The 25,140-nt window shown below is 46.9% G+C and overlaps 1 protein-coding gene across 1 annotated transcript in view; it reads right to left on the bottom strand.

Annotated features, from left to right (window-relative positions):
* Positions 1–403: 403 nt before the first annotated feature.
* LOC149337248 (uncharacterized) overlaps positions 404–25,140 on the bottom strand; it is a 53,060-nt gene continuing 28,323 nt past the window's right edge. The window contains exons 5-7 of the mRNA XM_089554361.1: positions 15,718–15,918; positions 4,674–4,805; positions 404–711 (exon numbers count right to left, since the gene is read on the bottom strand). Of these exons, the coding sequence (XP_089410487.1) occupies positions 511–711; positions 4,674–4,805; positions 15,718–15,918 (534 nt within the window). The 3' untranslated portion in view covers positions 404–510. The remainder of the gene's footprint in view (positions 712–4,673; positions 4,806–15,717; positions 15,919–25,140) is intronic.

Here is a 25,140-nt window from a genome sequence, read left to right as displayed (position 1 = left end):
AACGACGACGAAGCGCTAGAGCCGCCCGTAGCAGGCTCGTGCTGGAGAACTGCCGCTTGGGTGCCGGTCCCTCGCCTCGCTCGTTCCTAACTTCTTGCGCCAGGGTCTTCGTCGCCGGCGCTTGAAGGTGCCAATAAACCGCTCTACACCTAGAAACAATTTCGCTAAAGTACTGAGATTGTGCTTTGTCTGCAGTAAAACGAGTTTGTAAGCCGAAAATAACGAGATAGAATGAGCATACCCGCCAACTCTCAGCCGATCAATGGCTTCTGACCATGACGACCAACATCCACGCAACACCGTACCCTTGTGTAGGATTTAGAGAAGTTCTTAATCGGCCACAAGCGGTGCACTTTGTTTATTTGTGTGAGCACCAGCACGTACAAGTCAGTTTGAGCTAAAAAGCCTCGGAGTTAATCAAGGAAACCGTGTCAAGTATTGATTTGTGTTATTCGAATTGAAATATATGTCATATATTATCCGCTTTTGAATCATTCGCTTAAAAAGAGATTAGGTCTTCGTTGCCGATAGGCATTTTTGACTGTCCGCCGGAGTCTTGTAGCTGTTCTTGTAGAACTCGACGACCTTCTTGACTGTATGCAGTAGCGGGAACGGCCCTTTCCCGCAGTGTCCTTTTGGGTCGTCGTGATTTATGTGGGCAGCGGTTATTCCATACTTGATCCCCGCCGCAGCCTTCTTACTCTCGCATAGCTGGAAGAAGACAATGGAGTGTGGGTTGATTTCTGCGTTTTTACGTTGGTTTGTATCATTGTGGTGAGCTTAGAACGAGCAGTAGCTGTAACATATATTATGAGCGAAGGCAGCAGCCATCCAAATAGGGAAAGCATAGGGAAATGTTTTTGTTTAATGATGATCGATGGGTAATTATATGTGCAATCGTTTTTTTTTTTGTTTTACCGGAAAGATAATTATAAAGTAGAAGGAAAGACAGCAACATGGCATGGATGGGATCCGAACATACGACATTTGTGTGTCGCGTTGCCTTTTTTTTTATATTTTAGATGGGTGTTTTTTCTTCGAATTTACAGTAATTGTCAGCTATCTTCCACGTAAAATGATTACACTGCTCGATAATCACCACACACAGAAAAATTGCTTGGTAGCTAGAAGTTGCTCTTGCTGCCCGCAAGAGCAACTGCCTGTTAAATGAATGACTGGTTGCTAGAGGTTGCTCTAGGCGAGCAACCTTTTGCCACCAGTCATTCATTTAAATGACACCTGCTACGGTGCGCAATTTGCTCTCAATCCGGTAGGCAGGTTGTGATGACGCCACAAGGTAACGTGACCAAGGTGGCCGACCTGCCTCCTTGGTTGCTTCTCTCGGCATTTTTCGTGGACTTAAAATTTAATTAAGCTCACGTGGCCTGCATGCGACATCAGATATGGAAGGCAACTGTTTTAATACCGCTTTTGCATGCTGCTAGTCAGTATTTACGATTTCATTACGATAAGGATCTGAAAGTTGTTATGTAACGGTTCCATTCTACTGTCCCGGTCAAATGTAATTCATGAGAATTACTGCTGCTGAATATGCTGCAAGCATTGGATGAAGCAGAACTATCTATATAAAAAGCCAAGGTTTGTAATTTGCTCAAGCAAAGATAGTCATTTAGGAGGAGATCGTTTTATGCTACTTCTTAAGGGCGGTCCTTAACCAAAGCTTTTTGCACAGGCATACGAGTAATGATGTGTAGTATGAAACACGGTATGAAACAGGTTATGAACGTGAATAATCCATATAATTTTGTGTGTATGACGTTACCTCGTTACCACATGAGTGGAGACAACTCTTTGGATGTATAAGTTGGCCTTGCTGTTATTTTACGTTTATCCCGAAGCTTTTCCTTGTTTTTTAGCAGCGGTACACTAAAATTCATAGTGCATAGTCTTTGTGTCATCTCCGGGTTTTCTCCAGGAATTTAAACTGTATCAAAGGCTGCGACAATGGAATGCACCCAGAAATGCCGTCACAGGCACAATATTCCCGTTGTTTACTAATAGGAAATGAATTCACGGGTAATATATGCAGGGAAAGCAGAACGTACTGAAAATTACAGCTGTCGGTATCCCTCATTGACACTAAGGTAATCACCTACACTTCCCTTTCAGGAAGAAAATTCACACTATCAGAGAGCAGAGCCATATTCTTAGAAGAGGCTGCATGAAGCCTTACCACTCTAGACATAGAGAACTAAACGCATGAGAATGGAAGGAGGGATTTGTTAAATTGCATTTCATTTTCTCACGTTTTAGTAGCTTCCATTTTACGCACGTGTTTTTCTTTTTCTTGACGCCGCCCTCTCACAAGTCTGGCATCCGGGATGCCTACAGCTTGACCCTGCAGCTGGGAACATGATTCTGGATTTTTTTCGATACCTTAGTGCTTTTTTTTTTTTTTGTTGGCCACAGCATTATTGTTTTCCTGGGAAGCTGGTGCGCTTGTGATTATGTCTGCATATGAGTTATTAAGTAGCTTTTATTTAGGACATGTTTTGTTGTTGTTGCATATATTTTCTGATCTTGGTTCTCGTTAATAAACAGAAGCCTGCACTTGTGGCAATGTTTTCATGCGTCTCCCTTTATCCTTGTCTTTTGTGCACTGCAGTAATACTCTTGTGTGGACAGTATATATATATATACGAGGTCTGTTAGAAAAGTATCCGACCTTTGGCCGAAGAAAAAAAAATGGCATAACTGCAGCGTTGGAAACCTAATTACCTTCAAAGTAGTCTCCTTGGGATTTCACACACTTCTCCCAGATGTGCTGCCACTGTTGGAAGTATTCCGAAAAGGCCTTTTTCGGAATGGAGTTTAGCTCAGCTGTCGTTGCAGCCATAATGTCCTCTCTTGTCTGAAATCGCGCTCCTTTCAATGGCCTCTTGATTTTGGGAAACAACCAGAAGTCGCAGAGGGCCATATCAGGAGAGTAAGGAGCCGGTTGAACTACAGGAGTCTGGTTTTTCGCCAAAAAAGTTCGAATCAAGTGCGAAGAAGGTTCAGGAGCATTGTCGTGATGGATACGCCAATTTCCTGTTGACCACAACTCCGGTCTCTTGCGCCGCACAGCATCACGTAGGCGACCGAGTGCGAAGTTGTTGTACTGTTGTACTCTTTGGTCATTGTTTGACCCTGGGGCCTGCGTACTCGCGGTGTGCCACACAGCGAGAGTCCAAGAAAGCAGTCAGCATCACTTTGACGTTGCTGAGCATTTGGCAGGCCTTCTTTGGTCTTGGGGACGTGGAATGCTTCTACTGTGACGACTGGGATTTGGTTTCCGGGTCGTACCCGTACACCCAAAACTCGTCACCAGTGATTATGGTGTTGATGAAGTCGGGGTCACTGTTTGTGGAATCCAGCGTGTCCTGTGAGACTTCAACACGAAGCTGCTTTTGCTCCACCGTGAGCAGCTTCGGCACGAATTTCGCCGCAACTCTCTTCATGGCCAAATCGTCGGTGATAATGGAATGTGCAGAAAAACTACTGATGTTCACCTCTTCCGCAATTTCTCGGATAGTCACACGACGGTCCCGCATCACCAGAGCGTTCACTTCGGCAATGACCTGGCCATTTCGGTATGTTGATGGCCGACCGGAGCGTGGCTCGCTCTCCACCGATGTGCGGCCATCTTTAAACCAATTGTACTATTGCTTAATTTGTGTGCTGCTCTAAGCATCATCACCGAAAACCGTCTGAATATTCCGAATGGTTTCCACTTGGCTGTCGCCCCGTTTCTGGCAAAATTTGATGCATTAGCGCTGCTCCTGTCGCACCGCCATTTTGCTTGCACTAAAAAACCGACGAGAGCACTGTGCACTACCTCATTCAAACGCTGCCTCCCAGCGACTGACGCTATCGGCAGGCGGGAAAAAATTCGTGCATGCGCACGACGGTTCTAGGTCTGCTGGTGCAAGCGCGCTTGTTTCATATCCATCAGGTGTTCGCAAAAAAAAATAAGGTCGGATACTTTTCTAACAGACCTCGTATATACCACCGAATAGTGTATAGATACCCTTTGCAATAGGGCATGCTCAAGCTCTTGACTTGAACGAGGGGCAGAAGAGAGGACACGTAAGACGTTTACGAGCACTTTTGAACGCCTTATGTGTCCTCTATTCTGTGCCTTGTTCGTTTTTTTTTGCGCTGACTTTTTCACAACTTGAACTTGCAGCGCACGCTAGCACCGTGATGTGAGAAGCAGACGACGCGTGCCTCCGTCGCCATGGCAACGCAGCGCATGCGTAGAGAGCAGTGGTGGTGAGATCAAGTGCTGTCTCCAATGCTCCGAGGCCTCAAGGTCAAACGCGCATCAAGATTGACCTTGGAGACATTTAGTAATAGATCTTTCAAATCAAACCAAAAACATTTTACTTTACGGCATATCCTACGGAGGCAGAGACTAAAGGCTAATAGAGCCGGACGAGCTATCTGCCCCCGTTTTGCTCGTACAGCATTAATAAAGGTGGACTTCACATGGAAATTTCACTTTTCTATTTGATATTGAACACAAATTACTTAAAATATACCAGGAAAAGAAAACAAGCGATACTACACATATACGCAGTTGACAAAAATCATATGCCCAGACAAACTTCGTAAGAATTTTGACGCGTTACAGGTATTCAGTGAGCACTCCTAACCACTGGTTTGCTCACCTTGTATAGAAGAGTTTCAGGGGTGTCGTAGAGGAAGATCGAAAATTCTTCCATCACTACATCTAGGTTTAGGGCGTATTTGGTGTGAAACAACTTGTGGTCCCTCTCTGGGAGCTCGCTGTCCTTGCAGACCTGCGTTGTTTTTTTGTTGAAAAACAGGAAGTTCGCTTTTCGTGCTCGTAATTTTTTGTAGACTAAATTACAGTGAAAGAGAATGTCATAAGTGTATTTTTCGACTTGCATCCGAAAAGCGGGTGATTTTGTTTCCCATGTACATTTTAATGTAGGGTTTGTCGGGCTACCAACCTCTGTGACATTCTCACAGTGCAATATAGACCAACGACCGCGAATTACGTGCTGTTTGATCACATTACTTTCAATCTGACGTTAAGAAGACATCCAGAGCTTGTCTATTTCTGTCGCAGCGTTACCACACGTTGCAATACACATAAAGCTGCCGCCGCGGTGGCTCAGCGGTTATGGTGCTCGGCTGCTGACCCGAAAGACGCGGGTTCGATCCCGGCCGCGGCGGCTAGAATTTCTTTGGAGGAGATATTCTAGAGGCCCGTGTACTGTGCGATTTCAGTGCACGTTAAAGAACCCCAGGTGGTCGAATTTTCCGGAGCCCTTCACTACGGCGTCTCTCATAGCCTAAGTCGCTTTGGGACGTTAGACCCCATAAACCAAGCCAAACCACACATAAAGCGAAATCGCATTGGGCACATCAACTCTTATGTGGGCTAATTTTTTTTTTTTTTGAAATACAGGATACTTGTACATCAATCTTAATTGTAAGGCAGCTGTCGATTAATGTAAGCTCCTTATGTAAGTATTGAGGGCAATGGTCCAGTCTTACACTGCTTAGCGAAATTTCTTGTAATGTTTGTGCATCGCTCGCATCGGATAGTTAATACTGCAATTAAAACCAATGGGGAAGGTTTTTGACGATAGCAAAAACTTTAATAGCAAACAAAAATGCAAGCCTACTTAGGAGAGACCAGCGGATATATATAGACTGTTGGAGTGGAATTTTACGACAAATGAAGAAATTGGCCCCGCCGCGGTGGCTCAGTGATTACGGCGCTCGGCTGCTGACCCGAAAGACGCGTGTTCGATCCCGGCCGCGACTGCCGAATTTCGATGAAGGCGAAATTCTAGAGGCCCGTGTACTGTGCGATGTCAGTGAACGTTAAAGAACCCCAGGTGGTCGAAATTTCCGGAGCCATTCACAACGGCGTCTCTCATAGCCTGAGTTGCTTTGGCATGTTGAACCCCAATAAACCAATAAACCAAACCAATATGACGAAATTGCATTCATAACCAACTTCCCGTTGAAAAATGTTCTTGTCCAGAATTTCTGCATATGGAAGCCCAGAGCGCAGTACGCCTTCGTCGCAAAAATCTCTGCAAGAAAACTGCAATAATACACAGAACAAGTTCTTGCTTAGAGGAGTTTGAGTCCCGCGAACTTATGTCGAAGCAAAAATGATACCCATTGTTAAATAGCTTATTGTATCCTTGTTGACTTTCATGGTATGAACAGCGTTTCCGCACTGCTCTCCAAATTACACTGATCGAAAGATACACGTACTGTTCTCAAGGTCGGACATAAGGAGTTAATTGTTAGTGTCCTACTGAGCGAATGTACATAATTATCGAAGCTGTCTGACTAGCGTCTTCCTTGTTCGTGCTTTTAAAGCGATAGCACTAGGAGGTCCATGTAGGCGAGAACTGTCCGCTGGTGTCGGCGGTGTCCGCATCTGTGCGAAACCGCCACCTGACATGTTGTGTTTAGAGGAGTTTCTCCGTCTCCACCCGCCAACTGTCCCCTCTATCTCTCTCTCGACTTGCAGGGGAGAGGAAGGAATCGCCACGCTAAGAATGACTCAGCAAAAATGAAAATAGATTTGAAGAAAGTGACTCGGACAACAGCAAGCCTGCGTACAAAATAGACAGCCTCCCATCACGCTATCTGCGCAAAAAAAAAAACCTCCCATTGCTCGGGAAGAGCAAACTGGGTCTTACAAGCCACACCAGTGCATTCCCAACTATTCTGGAAAAGTACTTTTGAGCGGGACAGCGCTTATGAGCGCCATTTTTTATGTAATGTAAGATTTCACTATAACAGTCAATATATCTGGAGACCACCCGACGGTAGTCTTGCATTTTTTTCCATTGACATTGTTCCTGTCGTCAAAAGCGTTTCCCATTGGTTTTCTATGGCAGTCTTAGCTGTTCGGTGCGATCGATGGAAACACTTTAAAAGAAAGACTTTGTTACATATTAGAAGACTGGACCATTACTTCCAATATTTGAAAGAGTATCTTGCAATTTTCGAGTTATCAAAATTTTTACCCGATAGTGTTGGATGTGACTGTATTTCAAACAGCCACCTGCTCATACACTAGCGCATCGCTTAACCACTGCGTCACTGCAGCTTTTGTGGTATGAGTACTCGCCGCGATATAACAATGTGACACATTTTGCGTGGTCGGAATTGGAATAGATTGAAGAGTGAAAGACAATGGACTCCGAATCAGAATAAAATCACAATTGAAATTTATGGGCGAGTGAAGAAAGATTGCTATCGCGTTTTCTTTGCATCAGTCCTGTTGATCCCCCGTAATATTTTCTTAGACCAGAAAACTGACGCGCGTAACTTTCTTCTTAAATATTTGCTAGGAATAATCCATGACTCATACTCGCGTCGTGAACAGCTGTTATCCAGCAGATTAACGTTCTGAGATATTTAGGACAGCTAAGCTAAGCCAAGTACAGCTAGCGCCGCTAAGCCTTCTTTTTGTGTAATTAATCGCAGAGAGCTCGGGCCAGATTTTCACCGTAGCTGAGTTGCCTAATGGTAACCTACGTCTCTAAACTTCGCTACGGCAGTGTATTTTTTCGACAGAAAAAGATGCAACAGTTATCTTCTCATATGTCACGAGGTGAAAAAACAAGTGAACAAGCCCGCTCTCTCGAATTCCTGGTAACGAGAGCTGAACGTGTGTGCAAAGTGTCTCTGTGCTAATGCAGTACGAGCTAAAAGCAGCAGTGTCTGTACACTAATGGCTTATTCCATTGGGCAAACAGGAGTGGAGGCTTTGAGCACGGAAGTAGAGCAGGGCTCGCCAAACGAAGGAGTAAGTGCTTGTTTTGCCACTTGAACGGTCAGTGGGCTCACAAAGCAGTATGCCAGGTGACTACTCTTGCTTGTTCACTAATCTCCGCATACATGGTACTCCACGTGACTGCCAGTCATGCTTACGGATCCCCGGCTGCTGCAATGGCGACAGTCAACGCGCATTTCGGCAAAACTGCCGTTTCCTCGATCTTTGCCAGCTATACCAAGCCTTTTTTGTTCAGCTGCTCCGAGCCTACTCCCCGCACATAATATGCGCAGAGAGGGATCGCTTGGAATCTATCAATTATGCAGCAGTGCGTGTTATAACGGGCCTCCCACCACTTACCCCCCTTCAAGCCCTCCAGGCAGAGAGGCAAATTAATAACCGCGACGAGCTGATTCACCAGCGTCGCCAAGCACGTTGCATAAAATTCGGAACCGTTTCCTGCCCGTCGCGGCCAACGTGGCTTTACCAGCAAGCTACAGACAATCGGCCTATGACTCGCATACACTGACGTTTCGTTAGCCGCTTAAGCGTGTCTAATGTGGGAACGGATGGCGTCTCGTCTGCGATTGAAAACTCACTCCACGACACGTGGCTTATGTCAACGCTAGTTTGAGTGCAGATCACGTGACCACGGCTATCGCTTTTCCTGAATTATTAACATATATCGCAACATGCTCCCCTTCCTCTCCGTCGACAACGGCGCAGCAGTCGGCCATTCGGGACGCGATAAGCATCCTCTGTCCACTCTTGCCATCTATAGAAACCATCACGACATCCTCACAGACTCCCCAGGAGCCGCCACCTGTAGTCTCCCTCCTGATTGTGGGCGATTTCAACGCTCTGTCTCGGATGTGCGGTTACTGCCGTGAAGAGAAACGGGGACGCAAGTTCGCGGAGCTTGCGTCAACGCTGGGTCTCACTCTTCACACTGACCCCGTCCACCCAACTCGTATAGGCAACTCCGTGACTAGGGATACCTGTCCGGACTTGACCTTCACCCGCAGCACTCAATATGCAGACTGGGTCAACACCGATAAAACCCTCGGCAGCGACCACTGCCTCCTGAACACCCCGAATAGGACCCATCCTTTCGCGTGACACAAGCCTGACTCCCAGATCTGACCAAGTTCAGGCAAAATTATTACACTGCGACACCCATATATGAGCAACGCTACCAGTCTTGTTCACAACAATTGATCTCTGGCCTTCGCTCCCCCGAAACTCAAATTCAGCTCTCAGAGGCGGTCTCAGATCTGGACAACCACCTGCTCCACCTCTGGGAGGCCTGTCATTGCCTCGTCCGTCGGTGGCGACGACAAAAGCACAACCGGAACCTTAAAGCTCGCATCGCCGAGCTAACTTAACGAGCGGCTGAGTATGCGGCCCAACTCGCCGACTCCGACTGGGTAGCCCGATGTAATACGCCCGCGCGGCAGATGTCAAGCTGGAACACGTTGTGACTGTTTCGCGCCATAACTGACCCAACACAAACACGCACAGAAATCAAAAACACCTCCAAAGAGCATGTAAGGGATCGGTAGCGTTCAAGAAGAAAAAGAACCTGTGAAAATTTACTGGCGCAGTCGACGAGGATCCTGCGGCCATCGGAAGACGGCGCAGGAAGAAGACTGAAAGCAGGGACATAGGCGACGGTCAGGCAACAGCAGCGTTCGAGAAAGGACCTGCGGAGAGACGGCGGCTAGGACGCAAGGACCACGGCAGTGGTCCAGCGACGCGGGACTGCATACGGTCCAGAAAAGCAGCGCGTCGATAACTTGGTCACCGGCGGCGAACCAGCGGCGTGCGACAGCTCATCGCAGCGTCCGGGGAAAGCGGCGGTGGACTCCGACGCCAAGGAGCTGGCAATGCGGATCGACGCATCGAAACCGTGAGTCTCCTTGGTCGCATTGTTCACGTCCCTGTGTTCGAGCTGGTAGGACAGCTGAGGGGTACGGAAGGCGGTATGGAGAGTTATCCATGCCGGCCCTCACTCGATGTGAGGTACCAAGTGGAATTAGCGAAGGCGCGCTTAGCGTACTTTCAGGCTGAACTTACGAAAGTGAATGGAGGAAAGGCGCCGCTGTGCGAGGAGAAACCTCAGGATGTTAAGTGCGTCTTGGAGGAATTAGAAGCAAAGCGCCAGCAGCTAGCGCTGGAGCTCGCTGAGCTCAAGGAGTCTAGGAAAGCTAGTGGACTAGCGAGGGACAACTACTCCGAGTCCCGAGAGTTGAGGCCGCCTGTGCTGGAAGACAAAGACGTATGCTGCTCAAGCACAGGTGGAGGAAAGAGCAGTCAGGTCGCTGTAGGTAATCAGCCGATATGCGCGGACGCCTCTTTGTTGGGAAATGCCGCAGAGAGCGAAAACGAGATTTCTGAAGGAATCACAGCTTCGCCACTGCGGGCGGCTAGCAAATAAAGAGAGCAGCCCAATTCTGATGGTCTAGGGCCAGTCGAGACCAAATTGTCTGAAACCAAGCAGGAGAGTGATCTAATTCCTGCAGGCTCTATGACGGAGGTTGTGACCTCCAACACGTCAAAAGAGCGAACGAAAAATAGCCAGGAAGAAGTAAAAAGAGAGCCAGCTTTCCGCGAAACTGGAATCTCCGGTGGAAAAAGTATCGGGATGGAACGCAGCGCCGTCCAGTTGTCGAACGCACCCGATGTGCGTCCGATCAGGTCATCTGATGACAGGGAAATGTGTGGCGGCTTGCCACAAGACAAATTCAGGCCGAATGACTGTGAGGGGGCTCATGCAGCCCCAGAGTTAGACAATGCCACGAAGCCGGCAAATGCCTATCCAGCAGAGAACGGCAATTTCAAGGTTTGCCCGTTCAGTAAAGGTACAAATGGCTCCAAGCGAGGCAGAGTAACAGGAGGCAGGTGCGTGGCTTTCACGGTGGAAGTCGGCGCGGGGAACAGTACGTCCCGTGCTGCAGAACGCCAAATCACGTGTGGCAAAAGTGGCCGCACTGATATGATTAGGCTGGACAGGGACTATGTTCCTCACGCAGTACGCGTTTCGAACCGGCGCGCCGGAGAAAGCTTGCCCTCAAGTGTGTCGCGCGCTGAGGTATTTGGACCTATCGAGGACAATGAAGTGTTTGATCCTGGAGGGCAGCAATTTTTGAATTTTTGCCCCGCTGTGGCACCAGCCTAATGAGCCGAGTGGCAGTTAGGCGTTAATTGTGTTGAGACGCGTAGTGGCTCGAACGCACACAAGGACGCTCGGTGCGACTAAGGAGGCTCACGTGGCCACTTACGGACGTCGTGCGAGTGCTACTGAACGCTCCGGTTGCGAGTGACTGTGTGTGTGTGTGTGTGTGCTCGTTCGCGAGCAGGACGAGGGTGTGTTCTTGTAGGTGGTGAACTGGGTGCAACGCACCAACTTGGACGCTGTGTTACGGCGCACGGCAGGCATGCCACTGTGTGCATTTAAGTGTGCATTTTGTGTAATGTTGTGTTGGTGCCCGTGTGCATTTTTTTTGTTTTTGGTTTTGTTCGTGGTGTAGCTGCGGCATGTCACCCACAGGGTGGTTTTGTGACCCGTACCGATCCCTTTGTTATAATTCTAAAAGTGGCATTTGAGCCCTTTGTAGAATCTTGGGAAGGGCGTGTAAGGGATCGGTAGTGTTCGCGGGGGTCATTGGAACGCGGCTGGGGGCACTCAAAGCGGAGCGTCTCCTTTCTTGGAACGCGGCCGCTCGCGAACGCGCCGGGAAGTACGGGTGTCCACCCGCCCCGCCGAACAGATTCGCGCACGTTCTGGCACGAATGTATATTTGTGTTTGTATTTATTTGACACGACCGTGCGTTTGGGTTTGTGGAAAGGGCTTTTGCCATACGGGAGCTGGAGGGCTGGCCAGGCTCTCGATAAACCAATCATGTGAACATCGTAACATGATTGGAAGCCACCAAATGTGGGCCGGGCCTTCAGGTCTTTAAAACCGGGCCCCGGAGCTGGAAGCGGGGTTCTGCGCTAAGGTGAGATGCTACGCATCTTCGGCTACGCCGAGTAGGGGCCTCTCCTAGTATTAGCCAGTTCCACCCTTTTTGTTGTTTGTCCTTGTGCCGTTAATTTGTCTCGAGTGTCTAAACTTCTATACGCTGTAAATACTTGTATATAAAACTTCAAGTATTCCTTTTTGTTATCCCTGTGTCTTCAAGTCTTCAAGTTGGAACAAACCGTCTCTGGCGGGGCACCTCTGGTGCAAGGAAGTTAAAGAACCTGTGGAAATTTACTGAGCAATACACAGATTTCAGGGCCACACAACGCAGTTGGCGCAAAAGCTCCGCGACCAGTACTTGTGCACCACCCAGGACCCCCGCGGGCCGCGTACTCTTATGCAGGCTCTGAGAACGTTGCGCTGGATCAACCGTTCCATCTCCATGACCTGAGCGCGGCCCTGGCAAAAATGAAACGTGGCACCGTTCCGGGTATGGACAAAATTAGGCAAATTGTTAGTTAGCCAACCTCCCCGACCCGACATACTTGTCTTTATCGAAGTACATTAACTCAGTCTGGCTTGGGGAAGTGCCACTCCCCATTGACTGGAAGACCACCCTGGCCACCTTCATTCCTAGAGCTGGCAAGGCCATCACACGGACAACCTCTGCCCCATCTCTCTAACTTCCTGTGCGGAAAAACTCATGGAGACGGTGGTAGGCGGCAGATTGTTCGAGTTCATGGAATCCAAACACCTTTTCGCAGACACCATGTTCGGGTTTCGCCCACACGGATCTGCACAGGATGTCCTGCTACAACTCAATCGGGCTGTCCTCGACCCCGTCGAATGCCCTCACAATGACAAGGTCGTACTCACCTTGGATTTTAAGGGTGCATTCGACAACGTTACCGACGAGATCATTCTCACCCACCTCTCTCAAACTAACTGCGGCAGAAACGCCTTTCATTATATTCGGCAATTTTTGACCGACATACAATCTTAAATTCGAATCCAGGATAAGCAACGTGGCCCTTTTCATTTAGAAACCAGGGGCGCCACACAGGGCACGGTGATCTCCGTCCTGTTATTTAATCTGACTATGATGCACCTACCAGTCCAGCTTGGCACTTTCGCCAGTGTGCAGCATGCGCTGTACGCCGATGACATCACCCTGTTGGCCACACATGGTTCCCTCGGAGACATTGAGGCTAACCTGCAGGAGGCGGCTACCATAGTGGACAGTTATGCTCGCCGCTGCGGCCTTCAATGCTCCACTCAAAGGTCTGAGTTTGTGCGCATACGCCCCTCACCAAAGTGCACAGCCAAAATTTCATTGTCTCTTGAGACAGATTCAATCCATGAAATTGACGAATTTTGGGTACTGGGGCTCTTTATACATGAAGACAGACTGTCAGAAACAACACTGGCCAAACTTCGTCAGGTGGAGGACTAGGTGGGTCGCTTGGTCCTCCGGGTTTCTAACAAGCGCGGGGGGTTACGATGTAAGGATACCTTGCGGTTGGCGCATGCATTTGCAACCAGTCGAATTCTATATTCGACTCCGTACCTCCACCTCCGGAAGTAAGACGAGGATTCACTCGAAGTTATCCTCCACAAAATTATTATACGGGCTCTGGACCTACCCGCGTACACCTCCAACAAGCGCCTCCTGGGACTGGGCATGGTGAACACAATTCGGGAGCCCCGAGAAGCCCACTTGACCAACCAATACGCACGTCTCTCGAAGACATCGTCGGGTCGCTGCCTCCTTGCCCGACCACACATCCAACACAAAACTCTTATGGAAGAGCGCGTACGTATTCCATCCCGGTGGAGATGCGCCCTGCACGTGGCGCGGGTGGAAGCCCTGGCCCGCCACTATGGATTAAAACCCGGCGTATTCTACGTGGATGCCTCCAACCCCGCCATGGGGGATGGTACACGGCCGCAGTCGTCCACCAATCCAAAACAGTGAACAGCCTTACTTTCCGAGCCCGTGACATAACACACGCGGACGAGGTCGCCATTGCGTTGGCTGCATCTGAACCCACTTCAAAAACAATTGTTTCCAACTCGCGAGGGACCTGTCGGAACGTCGAGCAGGGCTGGGTACCGTACCTAACCTACCGCCTTCTCCAAAAGAGCGTCTACACAGGGGACCCAGCTCACCGGCGTATCGTTTGGGCTCCTGCTCTCATGGGCCTTGAGGGAAATGAGGTAGTTGACGCCGCCGCCCACGCGCTCTCTCATCGGACATTCCCCTCCGACCCCGACGATCAGAAATTCGAATTCACTCCAGCTTACTCTTTCAAAGACATTGTTTTACTTTACCAATTTGGCCATGGTCTTTATCCCCTATCGCGTAAAGGTCTCTCAAAGGTGGAGGAGCTGCTTCTGCTTCGCCGGTATACGAATACTTTGCTGTGCACGGCAGCTCTCAAACATTTCTTTCTTTCTCGGGCAGCTGTCCGCACTGTGCGGAGAAGTCTCCGGACATCTATGACATGGTGTGGGCCTGCCCCTCCAAACCTGCTATCCCCCAACCCCAACCCAACCCGGGAGGACTGGGAGGCGACGCTGCTCGGCTGCTCTGAACTGCAGGCAAAATGGGCCTTGGTCGCGCGAGCCCGGGCGGCGGCCGACGCCACTGGGGTTCCGAACTAGGGACCTCCACCTAGTACTTGTAAGCGCTGGCCCGCTCTGGGTCAGCTGATGCCTAACCTCCTGAACTTAGTGTTTCTGTGCATAATATTTTCCACCACCACCATCTGCAGTCAGCGGCGTGTTTTGCACTCCGACTTATTGGCACAAAAAATGCAGGACATACTTTAAAAAATTTCCCTCACGGGACGTGTACAATGGATCGGTAGAAATGCCCACCCCACACAGGCTTCGGTGGATGGAGCAACTCACGAATCAGCCCCTTCACGTTCTCTTAAATCAGCCCCGATCTCTTTGTAGGCAGTACACATCTTAAAAAAAGAAAACCTTCGGCGCGCCACGCGAGCACTTCTTCCACCATGTGGCACCGACCTCCCTGACTGCATTGCGCGCGCGCTGAGAAGAGGTCTTGCTTCGAAGGTTACTCCTACGTGTCGCCCTCACTCCAGCGGTAACATAGTCGTGGCCGGCACAGTATCATGCCCCTTTCGGTTACTCCTGCCCCTTCTGCCACGTTCCTGTCTGCGAGGCGGACACTAAACACTTGCTTTGGACCTGCCCCTCTTAGCGCGTCATCCGCCAGAAATACCTGCTCCAGTGCGGACCGTCCTGGGAGGAGGTAGATGCCTAGATTTCTGGGCCCCACCACCTACTATTACTGCCTTCGAGAGTCCAATGTGTGTATCTGTAGATATTACATTATGTCAGCAGGCACCCTGTCATAATAAAAAAAAACTGCGCGAGCGAAGTAGCAGATGTAGGCTTCCAGCTGCAACTTGCGCTTGTCGCCAATAGGCACGACTCATGCCCTGGCACATCTTTTTGAACCAATGGGGTTTGGCTGCCTAGTTCACTATAGCTTAGGAAATAGAAAAGATATGCGCGCATACGCCAAACAGTGGAACAAAAAAAAGAAAAAAAATGAAAAGAATATGACCTTTGAATATCAGGTAACTTCCTCCAACTCCACTTTTTATGATGGAGCGGCCTGAACTGCTCTCGGCCAAGCGGAACTGCTGCTGTTCTACCAATGTTTCCAAGTGCTCCCGCGCCCGCTCGCGCACTTGAAGGCTCCCGTTCTCGCGATACCGCTTTTGGGAGTGATGTGGAGAGCTCTACCGGAATGCGGCAGTATGAAGATATTGTCAATGAAGACACACAACAGGCAGCGTTCCAGCAGCTAGAAAACGCGGAAACTTGAATACCTTCGCTATAATGCTCCACCTGAGGTGGCAATATTCGCGAAACGCTAGCGCGTCGAATCTAGAGTACAAGATGACGTGTGTCTGTGAGTGGTGAAAGTGCACTTACCTTAGCCACACTGCCCTCCTGCTCTAGCGCACGGACTTTGTAGCATCTCTGGGCCACGGGAAAGGTGGGCGTGCTGTCGTTGTTCTCGAATCTGAAGAAGTACCAGCGTCCGGACAGCCCAGCCGACACCGACAGCGCGGTCTGTCCGATGCCGTCGCTCCTTTTCCCGTCCAGGTCGGATACGTGCTCCACCCCCGTTTCCTGCGTTATAGGATTGGAGACGAAAGGTGCTTGATGTTTAGTTGAAATTCTGGCGTGAGCGTACATGTCTGTTCTGGCAGCTGTGAACAATTTTCGGAATTGGTTGTGGGACAGATACGCGTTTTCCAATGTAACGCGCTCTGGTCTGTTTATTGTTGAATCGATGAAACAACACAGCAAAAGCACGCGGAAACTGCACGTGTGTTTTCCGATACAGAGGAGCACCGTGTCTATGAACATAGGGGGCGCTTGCGGATGCTGGAGCCTAGAGAGCCTACATGTCCGTCTTTTAGGGTGGTGACAGCTAAGTCCAAGGTTGCCTAACGGCGGCGGCTGTGGGGGCTGCCAAACTTGACGGGCCGCCATCTTGGGCCCCAGCGTATGCCCTGCTTGCTTTGAGAAGCGCCCTGCTTGCTTGAGGAATATCGACAAAGCAGCTTTTCAAGAGAATCCTCCTGCTGAACACGATCGAGATTGCAGGATCGGTCGTTTACTGCGGCATTCACGTCTTTGGTAAAAACTATTCGTAGAAACGCGCGAGTACGCGTTTCCCAAATTCGTTATCTCGTTTTCATATTCAGAATGTTGCTAAGGCGTAATTAACTTTTCCCAGGTGAAACTGTGCAACAGACAGGAAAACATCTGAGCATTAGCTACAAAGGTGGAAGCACTCTTATGACGCTTCGTTTTGCCAGAATTACGTTTCCTTGGTGGCATTGAAGTAACGCGTCTAGCTTTTATCTCGCCTTTCTTCGATGTCACTTTTAATCCAGAAAACGACTCTCTTTTTTTTGTTAATCGCCTGAAGGCACTGGATTAAATATACAATGATTTCGTTACTCCATTTTCAGGTTTTTTTACTTTATGTATATGTAAATTGTTCCCAACAAATTGTAAAACTACCAGTATTCTACATTTACGCTATTATAACGATTAAATGTGTAACGTCACCAATTGCGCATTTTTGTGCAGATACAAGGCGTTAAGCAGAGATTTTGCTAGGGTGCCTCGCAAACAATGCTTACACACTGCCGGAGCATTACCATTCTCAAAATAAGAACAATTCTGCACGTAAATTAGGCCACAATTACACTACCCTCCGAGTCAATTCTCTGAAGCATCCTACTGAAACTGCCGAACTGAACGTGTCCAATGTATCGATTTAATGCGTAGTCATGCATTTATTGAGAAATATAGAAGTTGCTGTTGCGACACACAATAGCGCATTTATGACTCAACTGCCAAGTCAGCATAGCGTCAAGCGCCCTTTTATTGATATACATTTTAGCGGGGAAGACACACAATTCACAACAGGTTACTTTATTGCAATGCTTGCCTGACATGCAACAACCCGCTCGCCGAATCACAGGGGTACATGGGAAATCCAACAACCATATAAACATATGTCCGAATTATGAACAGTAGTATCAGATTTCAAACAGCACTTCGCCCAACAGGGTAAGGCATATAAAAGCAACATTGATCATTTTCGACTTTTTCAATGCATGTACTAAAAAAACAACCTGAAAACACAGCGGCTAGAAGCAAATTAAAGCCAAAATGGATTTTACAAGTGCACAATGCTGGTGCCAGCAAAGCAGAAATAACCATTTTACGACAAAGCAGCTGGAGAAGAATACAGTTTGCTACACTGATCATAGTGGGAAAGCAATCAATACGATAATACCTGCATCAGTTGTACTTTGAGCATGGACACATACACAAACAGAAATATTGGAGAAACCAACAGACATAGGTTTGGTTTAGTTTATGGGGTTTAACGTCCCAAAACGACTCAAGCTATGAGAGACGCCGTAGTGAAGGGCTCCGGAAATTTCGACCACCTGGGGCTCTTTACCGTGCACTGACATCGCACAGTACACGGGCCTCTAGAATTTCTCCTCCAAAGAAATTCCAACAGACATAAGGAAATTGATTACCTCAAGCAAAACGCCGAAAATTACATGACATGGTAAAATAATGTACAGAACAATACGTCGTTAGGAACGTGCACTTAGCTATGATAGCTATAAACCAAGTTAACAAAAGGCATGATCTGAATGAAAGCATGCCAGCGTTTCTTAGTTTTGGGTACCTTTTGCAAGCTGTGATGAACAGTAAAAAGAAAATTTAACAGGAACATATTTTACAGCTATTTTGAACACACACATATGCAATGTTACGCAGAAAAGGTAAACATTTCCCTTGATCATCAATGTGCTGCATTGAAGTTGCGTAGAGTCCGTAACGAACGCACAGTCCGCAACGAGTCAACACACAGCCTCTCGTATTAACGCCCTGCAGGTGTCTTGACATAAAAAAAAATTGCTGCAACTGCAGCACTACTCTGAAGTCTAAGCTGACTGCACAGCTATTCCACGTTTGCGGCAGCACAGGTTTTGCTCGATGCCCCGTTTACCCGTTGTGCATGCTGCTGTCGCAGGTAAATCTTCAGTCTTTTTACAAACTTTTCGAGAAGCATCTTCTCTACCTTAGGCTTGTGCAAGTCGCAATGTCCTATGTGCATTTTTACAGACTACTGCAGGGCATTCCAAATGCTAGAAAATGGTTTCTTTTGCTTCATGACTTCATCCATTTCAGCAAAAGTTCTCTTCACAATCTATCAAAATACTCATTACAACCTGGCTTGGCTGAATGAGGTTTCCAGAATTCTTGACATATTCCTTCAGGTGAATAAGGCTGCTGTATAAGGCTGCTTAAAGTTAAGAAAACCACCCACATAAGCTATGATGTGCACTCCGCAGTCGTCAGACCGATCACAAACAGGTTCCCCAACTCTTCTGACTGCTGGCTGGGGCCTTCCGCCAGCTTCTTCAGGCTTGGATCAAGGAGGTCAGCCAAATGACTACTGTCATCAATGTTGTAGTTAGAAGACTTAGGTGTATGCAGAAACTGGCTAACACAAATGGCCTTCAATCCGCATTTCACATCGTACGCACTTGGTACAGGTTTCCTGAGCCTCACCACTGAGAAAATATTTTCAAGGCAATCCTGGATTAACCTAGCAGTGAGGAGGTACAAGTATCCGCGCTTCGCCAGGAGCTCCTCCGACAGGCGCAGTACAACAGTTGTCGACACCAAGAGACCAGCTTGAGATGGCTTCCAGTGTGCAGCCACTCCCATGTTCATTCGCCTGAATGTGGCACATGCAAGCTCCAAGGTTGTAACTGCTTCCTTGTGCTTTGCGAGATCAAAATGGCTTAAAGCGACGATGGGGTGTCGTCACAAGGTCAAAAAACCACGCAGTTGCTTCTGCTTCCGGCTTCAAGACGTTTTGCTTGATCAGATACCGAATGGCAGGAGGTGCTTCGCGGAACATTTGCACTGCGATGTTAACTTTCCATTTAGGTTGAAGGTTGAAGGTTTATATCCGCAACTGGGTGTTGCGAGGACAGCCAGGGAAAAGCTGTATAGACAGCTTGAGAGGTCCTGGCTTCCTTTTACAGTGCAGCATTGACGGTGGTGGAGTACGACATCAAACAAAATGTAAGTAAAGTATGTTCGGTACAGAGAATGAGACATGTACGTTAATACGCAGTACATTGTGCTTGTAAAAGAAACAAGAACTACATTAGATCAAAGAGCCTATAAAGGCAAACACAGGGAAGAGAAAATAAATGACAGCAAAATTGAGAGGTGCACTCATAGTGGTAATAGGAAGAAAAAAAAAACTACATGAACATTTGGGGCAATTCTTTCAGAGAAATATTGGATACATCAAGATTCTTGTGGCAGTACAACTGGTTCAGAAGTGTCGTTAAGGTATGCTGCAACATTTGTTTGCCATAGTTTGTGCGGCATTTCTTAACATTCCAAGGCTCTGCTGCGCGGGTATCATACACAGTTCTGCTTTGCTCTAGCCCAGCCAGTGTAAGTAAAGAGTCATCATTTTTCATTATGGCGAGTTTATATTTATAGCACAGCCTATACGAGGGGGTACCCAAAAGAAACCGGACTAAATTTTTTGGTCGGCAAAGCTTCTGTGGTATAGCGTTTTGCCACTAGGAGCGCATAGAATGAACATTCCAGAGTCAGTAAGCCGAGTGCCGTCGTTGAAGGAGGTCAGACTAGTTTAGGCAGAGTTTTAGAGTGACGACTGTTTTGTGTGAACGTCGTTTTTGCAATGGCTGATTTTCGTGAACAGCGTGCGCCGGTAAAATTCTGATTTTTGCTCGAAAAAAATGGAAACTCTTGAAATATTAAGAAAGACGTATAAGGACGATGCTATGGGGACAACTCAAGTGTTCCTGAATCGAATCCTGAATCAAAGCAACAATCATGCCAATGGAAAACTTCAAATTCACCTCGCCTCAAGAAAGCTCGTCAGGTAAAACCAAACCTCAAAACAATGCTGATTTGTTTTTCGACGTGAGAGGTGTCGTCCATTGAGAATTCGTTCCGCAGGGTCAGACAGTTAGCCAGGCTTTCTACTTGGATGCTTTGAAAAGATTGGGCAACAGTGTGCGGTGGAAGCGGCCACATTTGTGGCGGTCGAGTGACTGGTTTTTCCATCATGGCAATGCCCCTGCTCACACAGCCCTGTCTCTACGACAATTTTGGACCAAAAATGGCATGACCCCTATTCCTCAACCCTCATACTCTCTTGACCTTGCCCCGTGCTACTTTCTTTGTTTCCTAGAATGAAAAAATAGGTGAATGGAAAGCGTTTCGCTGATGTTGCTGAGGTGAAGAAAAAAACGACGGAGGCACTGTCAAGCATCACAAAAGATGAATTTAAACAATGTTTACAAAAATGGAATGAAAGATTCGACAAGCGTATCATTGCAAGTGGGGAATACTTTGAAGGAGATTGAAGGTCTGTGCTTAAAATGTGAACAAATAAGTTCAAACAAAAATAAGTCCGGTTTCTTTTGGGTACCCCCTCGTAGTTATACATGGACTTCATTGGTATGACTGTGTCAATGGAAAAGGCTCGCAGTGTAGAAGAAATATGGCACTTTACATGCAATGCGTATAATTCGTTTTTGTAACACTGTGAGTTTGTTAATATTTTCAGCTGTTGTTGTTGCCCACACCATACATCCGTAGTTGGCTATAGAAGAGAACAAAGAGTGGTAAAGTAACATGTTGACTGACATAGGAAAATTAAAGCAATTGCGGCACATGATACCAACTGTTCTGGAAAGTTTCTGAACTACGTAATTAATATGGTGATTCCATGACATATCTGCTCCGCCGCGGTGGCTCAGTGGCTACGGCGCTCGGCTGCTGACCCGAAAGACGCGGGTTCGATCCCGGCCGCGGCGGCTGAATTTCGATGAAGGCGAAATTCTAGAGACCCGTGTGCTGTGCGATGTCAGTGCACGTTAAAGAACCCCAGGTGGTCGAAATTTCCTGAGCCCTTCACTACGGCGTCCCTCATAGCCTAAGTTGCTTTGGCACGTTAAACCCCAATAAACCAATAAACCATGACATATCTGCTGCAAAGTAAACGCCCAGAGTTTTCACAGACTGCACAAACTCTATTCTGGTATTGTTTAATTCAATTAGAGGTAGTTCAAAGTGTTTGTGACGTGGGTGAAACATGACTGCTGCCGTTTTACTAACGATCATTCTTAAGTGATTATCAACCGTCCAAGTATTTATTGCTTTTAAGATTTTATTAGCTCGATTTGCAAGATAAGCAGTTGAAGTACCCGAAAAAAACAGACTAGTGTCATCTGCGTAAATTATGTACTTAGCAGTGCTATCAATGCGGACAATATCATTGACGTAAAGAACAAAACGAAACGGACCCAAAATGCTCCCTTGCGGAACGCCAGAAGCTACCGCTTTCAAATGGGATCATTCACCGGCAATACTGACAAACTCAGACCTATGTCGCAAGTATGAGGAAATCGGCATATGGGCTATGCCTCTAATACCGTAGTGATCTAATTTTTTAAGCAGCACAGAGTGAGTAACAAGGTCAAACGCCTTTGAAAAATCTAAAAATAATCCAAGTACCATGTTTTTTTACTCAAAATGCTTTAGTATGAATTCTTTCTGAGCAAGGAGAGCTAACTCAGTCGATCTGTTTTTACGAAAGCCATATTGAGCGTTAGTGATAATGTTATATCTTTCAGTGAAGCAGGATAGTCGTTTAAGAATAACTTTTTCGAGGCCTTTAGAAAATACAGGTAAGATTGATATCGGGCGATACTTTGCCATTTCATTTTTGTTTCCTTTTTTATACACTACTGTCACTTTTGCCCTTTGCATAAGACGCGGAAAAACTCCGGAAACCAAGGAGAGGTTGAAGATATGGGCGAGGAAAGGTGCAAGAATGTCGATGGTAAATTTTATGGGCGGTATCTGGAAACCTGACGCGTCTGTAGCTTTACTATTATTAAGCGACAAAAATTCTGCAATTACTTCATTTACTGTAACCAGTGTTAGAAATATTGTTTTACCATTTTGGGCGCTCATATAGGACAGATTTACGTCGCCGCTTGATGTGTCAGCAAAGGAAAGAAAGTAGTCATTAAAGGCATCTGCTAGATCAGCACCTTTTAGTTCAATCCCTTCATGAATAATTTTTGTGGTCGGTTCGGAAGAATTAGCGAAGATAGATTTTAAAACCTTCCAAACTTTCTCAGACTGTCCAGCCGTTGAATTAAAGCGGTTATAAAGATATTGCTTTTTAGCGACGCGAAGTTGCTTTGTGACGAAGTTCCTAAATTTTATGAACGTTTTCAGCTCTTCAGGGCACCTGCTTTGCAAAAACAGTCTATAAAGTTTACCTAGTTTTTTTATCAACTGCAACATGTCCTTGTCGACCCATGGTTTCTTACTTTTCTTTGATTGGGAGAATTTCTTCAGTGGAAAGGAAGCATTATAAATGTCAGTAAGTGTCTCTAAAAATTTTAGTGAAGTGTCCGTTGCTGACATGAATGTCCGACAGTTTATTAGCAATTTTGAGGTCCTTGTTGCTATCATATTCGAGAACAGCTTTGACATGTTCAGTTGTTCCTGGGATACCGTGCTCCTTTCCTGTCTCTACCGCCAGGGTAAAACTGGCTGCCGGAAGAAGCTGACCACGAATATTTTTCAAAACGTGGGCAGGATCGGCCATGAAATATAGCTCCCTGTCATCCAAGTGGGGGTGTGCAACATAGCAGACAGTTTCCGAGTGCCTGTGGCTTGAAAGTCCAAGGAGGCGCCACACTGCCCTGTTCGCTCCTCCCATGTCACTTGTCAAAACAAGCACTCTCAAAGAAACCTCGAAACAGAGCTCAATCAAACGAAACACTAGCTCCTTCAAAATCCTTCCGCCAGTTGAACGACCAGTGAAGTGGTAAGCGATGACTTGCTTCCATCTTGTGTTTAAACCCCCAACCATAAACACAAGTGCATGGTTGGCGACATTCGCAGTTGATTCCGGTAGAGTCGTACCTCCGAAAAGACAATCGAGGGAGGCATCATGTTCGAAGCCCTGGCTGATCTCCATTTCGTCCATGAAAAGCACGCAGTCTTTCTTAATGTCTTACATTGTTTCTGCCTTGCGTTTTAAAACTTCCATCACCTCAGTGAGGATGCCAGGCAGGAAAAGAATGTTCTGCATTCTTCGAATCAAGGTCCAGTTTGAAGGCGGCGGATATGACAAAGACCTGAGAAATTCGTAGCCTGTCGTACCGCATGCATGCTTGATTTAGAGAGCTGCTTGTATAGTCTTCTTCGACCACTTTCGAATCCTGGTTTTTGTTTCCAGAGCCTTTGTTTGATCTGGAGCAAGAAATTATTTTAGCGCACTTAGTTCTTGCTCAGCTATCTTGATTTTCTTAAAGACTCCATACTTTTCACCTGGCTTGCTCATGCAGTCGTATCAAATTTTTACACTTCCTGTTTAGGTCGGTATTTTTTTTCGCAGCTCAGCATTTTCTCGGCGCAACATCAACAATGTGGGAGTTGTGCCGCCTGCAAGCATAAAGGCAGCTGGCGTGGTTGTTTGACCGTGTTGAGAAGCAGTGCTCTCTGCGTCATTTGCTAGAATGTTGGGACGGAGATCTGGCAGAATGGCTGCTGACACATCATCATGGCTGGACTCAGGAGTGTCGTCTGTGTTACTTGATACATTGTTGGAAGGCACATTTGGTGGAGAGGCGGCTGCTGACGCACGATGACACCTCAACTCACCAGTGTGGTCTGCACCATTCACTGCCTTGTCTAGAGGACTCTTGGACTGTGCATTGTGGTTAGGAACCTTTCCGTCGACAGGATGTAGAGGCAGCTGTGTAATGTCTCCAGGTGTGCAAACACGTTTGGTGCGAGACGAATTTGCAGGTGTCAAAGCACAAGTGCGCTCTTTAGGAACTTCCGGTGTTTTGGAGCGGCTGAAAAAAAATTAAGGACGCAAACATCATTACAATGAAATGCTTGCTTATGCTTTCTTATTTAGGAAACAGCCTAAATACCCGTTTTTACTTTCAGAGTAAAAATTACAGGAAAAATGTTACCATTTTTCTTAAATGAAATGCACCACCCAAAGCATTTTATGCACAGTTTCGAGTGCTTCGAGTAAACAAATAAAATAAGGACAGGATACCTCTGTGCATTGGACTAATGAGTTCAGATGTGTTTTTTTTGTAAACATAAATTACATTTACGAATGTCGAAGCGAAATGGAACTTTTTTCTCTTCCAGAATAGATTTTACATATGTACTTACCACGATAGGGAAAAAGAGTTGGGACAGCATCCGGCCTCAGCTTTTTCAATCCATCTAGCCTGTTCTGTTCAAAACTTGCATCTTCAAAATGTGCCTTGAATAAAAAAAGAAAATTTTAACAGAGTTATTTCAAAGCACAATAAGTTGTTTCAGTTGCTGGAAACTTCGTGTAATAAGGACCCCAATGAAAAATAGCTGCTATTTTTTGCAGTTAAACTTTTAGGCCATGCGGTCTACATTTCCCAATGATGCACCAAATGACCGACAGAAAGCGTATGTTGAACCATTCTAATATTTTATACGCGCGTCGAAATTACGAATTACCATGAACATATCAAGTTTCTTTTACACAGTATGTGAAACAAATCACGCCCTACATTACCATGAAATACACATGAGTGCATAATTATGTGCTGGTTGAACGAAAAATATTTCATCCAAATCACTTGGTTGTTCGTGCCTAAAACACCATACGCGACCTTATCATTAAATCACCACAATCGGCTTTTACGGCCATGCTTGTTTGAGCTACGT

The sequence above is a fragment of the Amblyomma mixtum genome, chromosome 7, assembly GCF_055824585.1.
Source record: "Amblyomma mixtum isolate Tamu chromosome 7, ASM5582458v1, whole genome shotgun sequence".
NCBI classification, from domain to species: Eukaryota; Metazoa; Arthropoda; class Arachnida; order Ixodida; family Ixodidae; genus Amblyomma; species Amblyomma mixtum.
The sequence above is the reverse complement of the archived record's forward strand: the minus strand, read 5'-3'. Positions and strand labels throughout refer to the sequence as shown.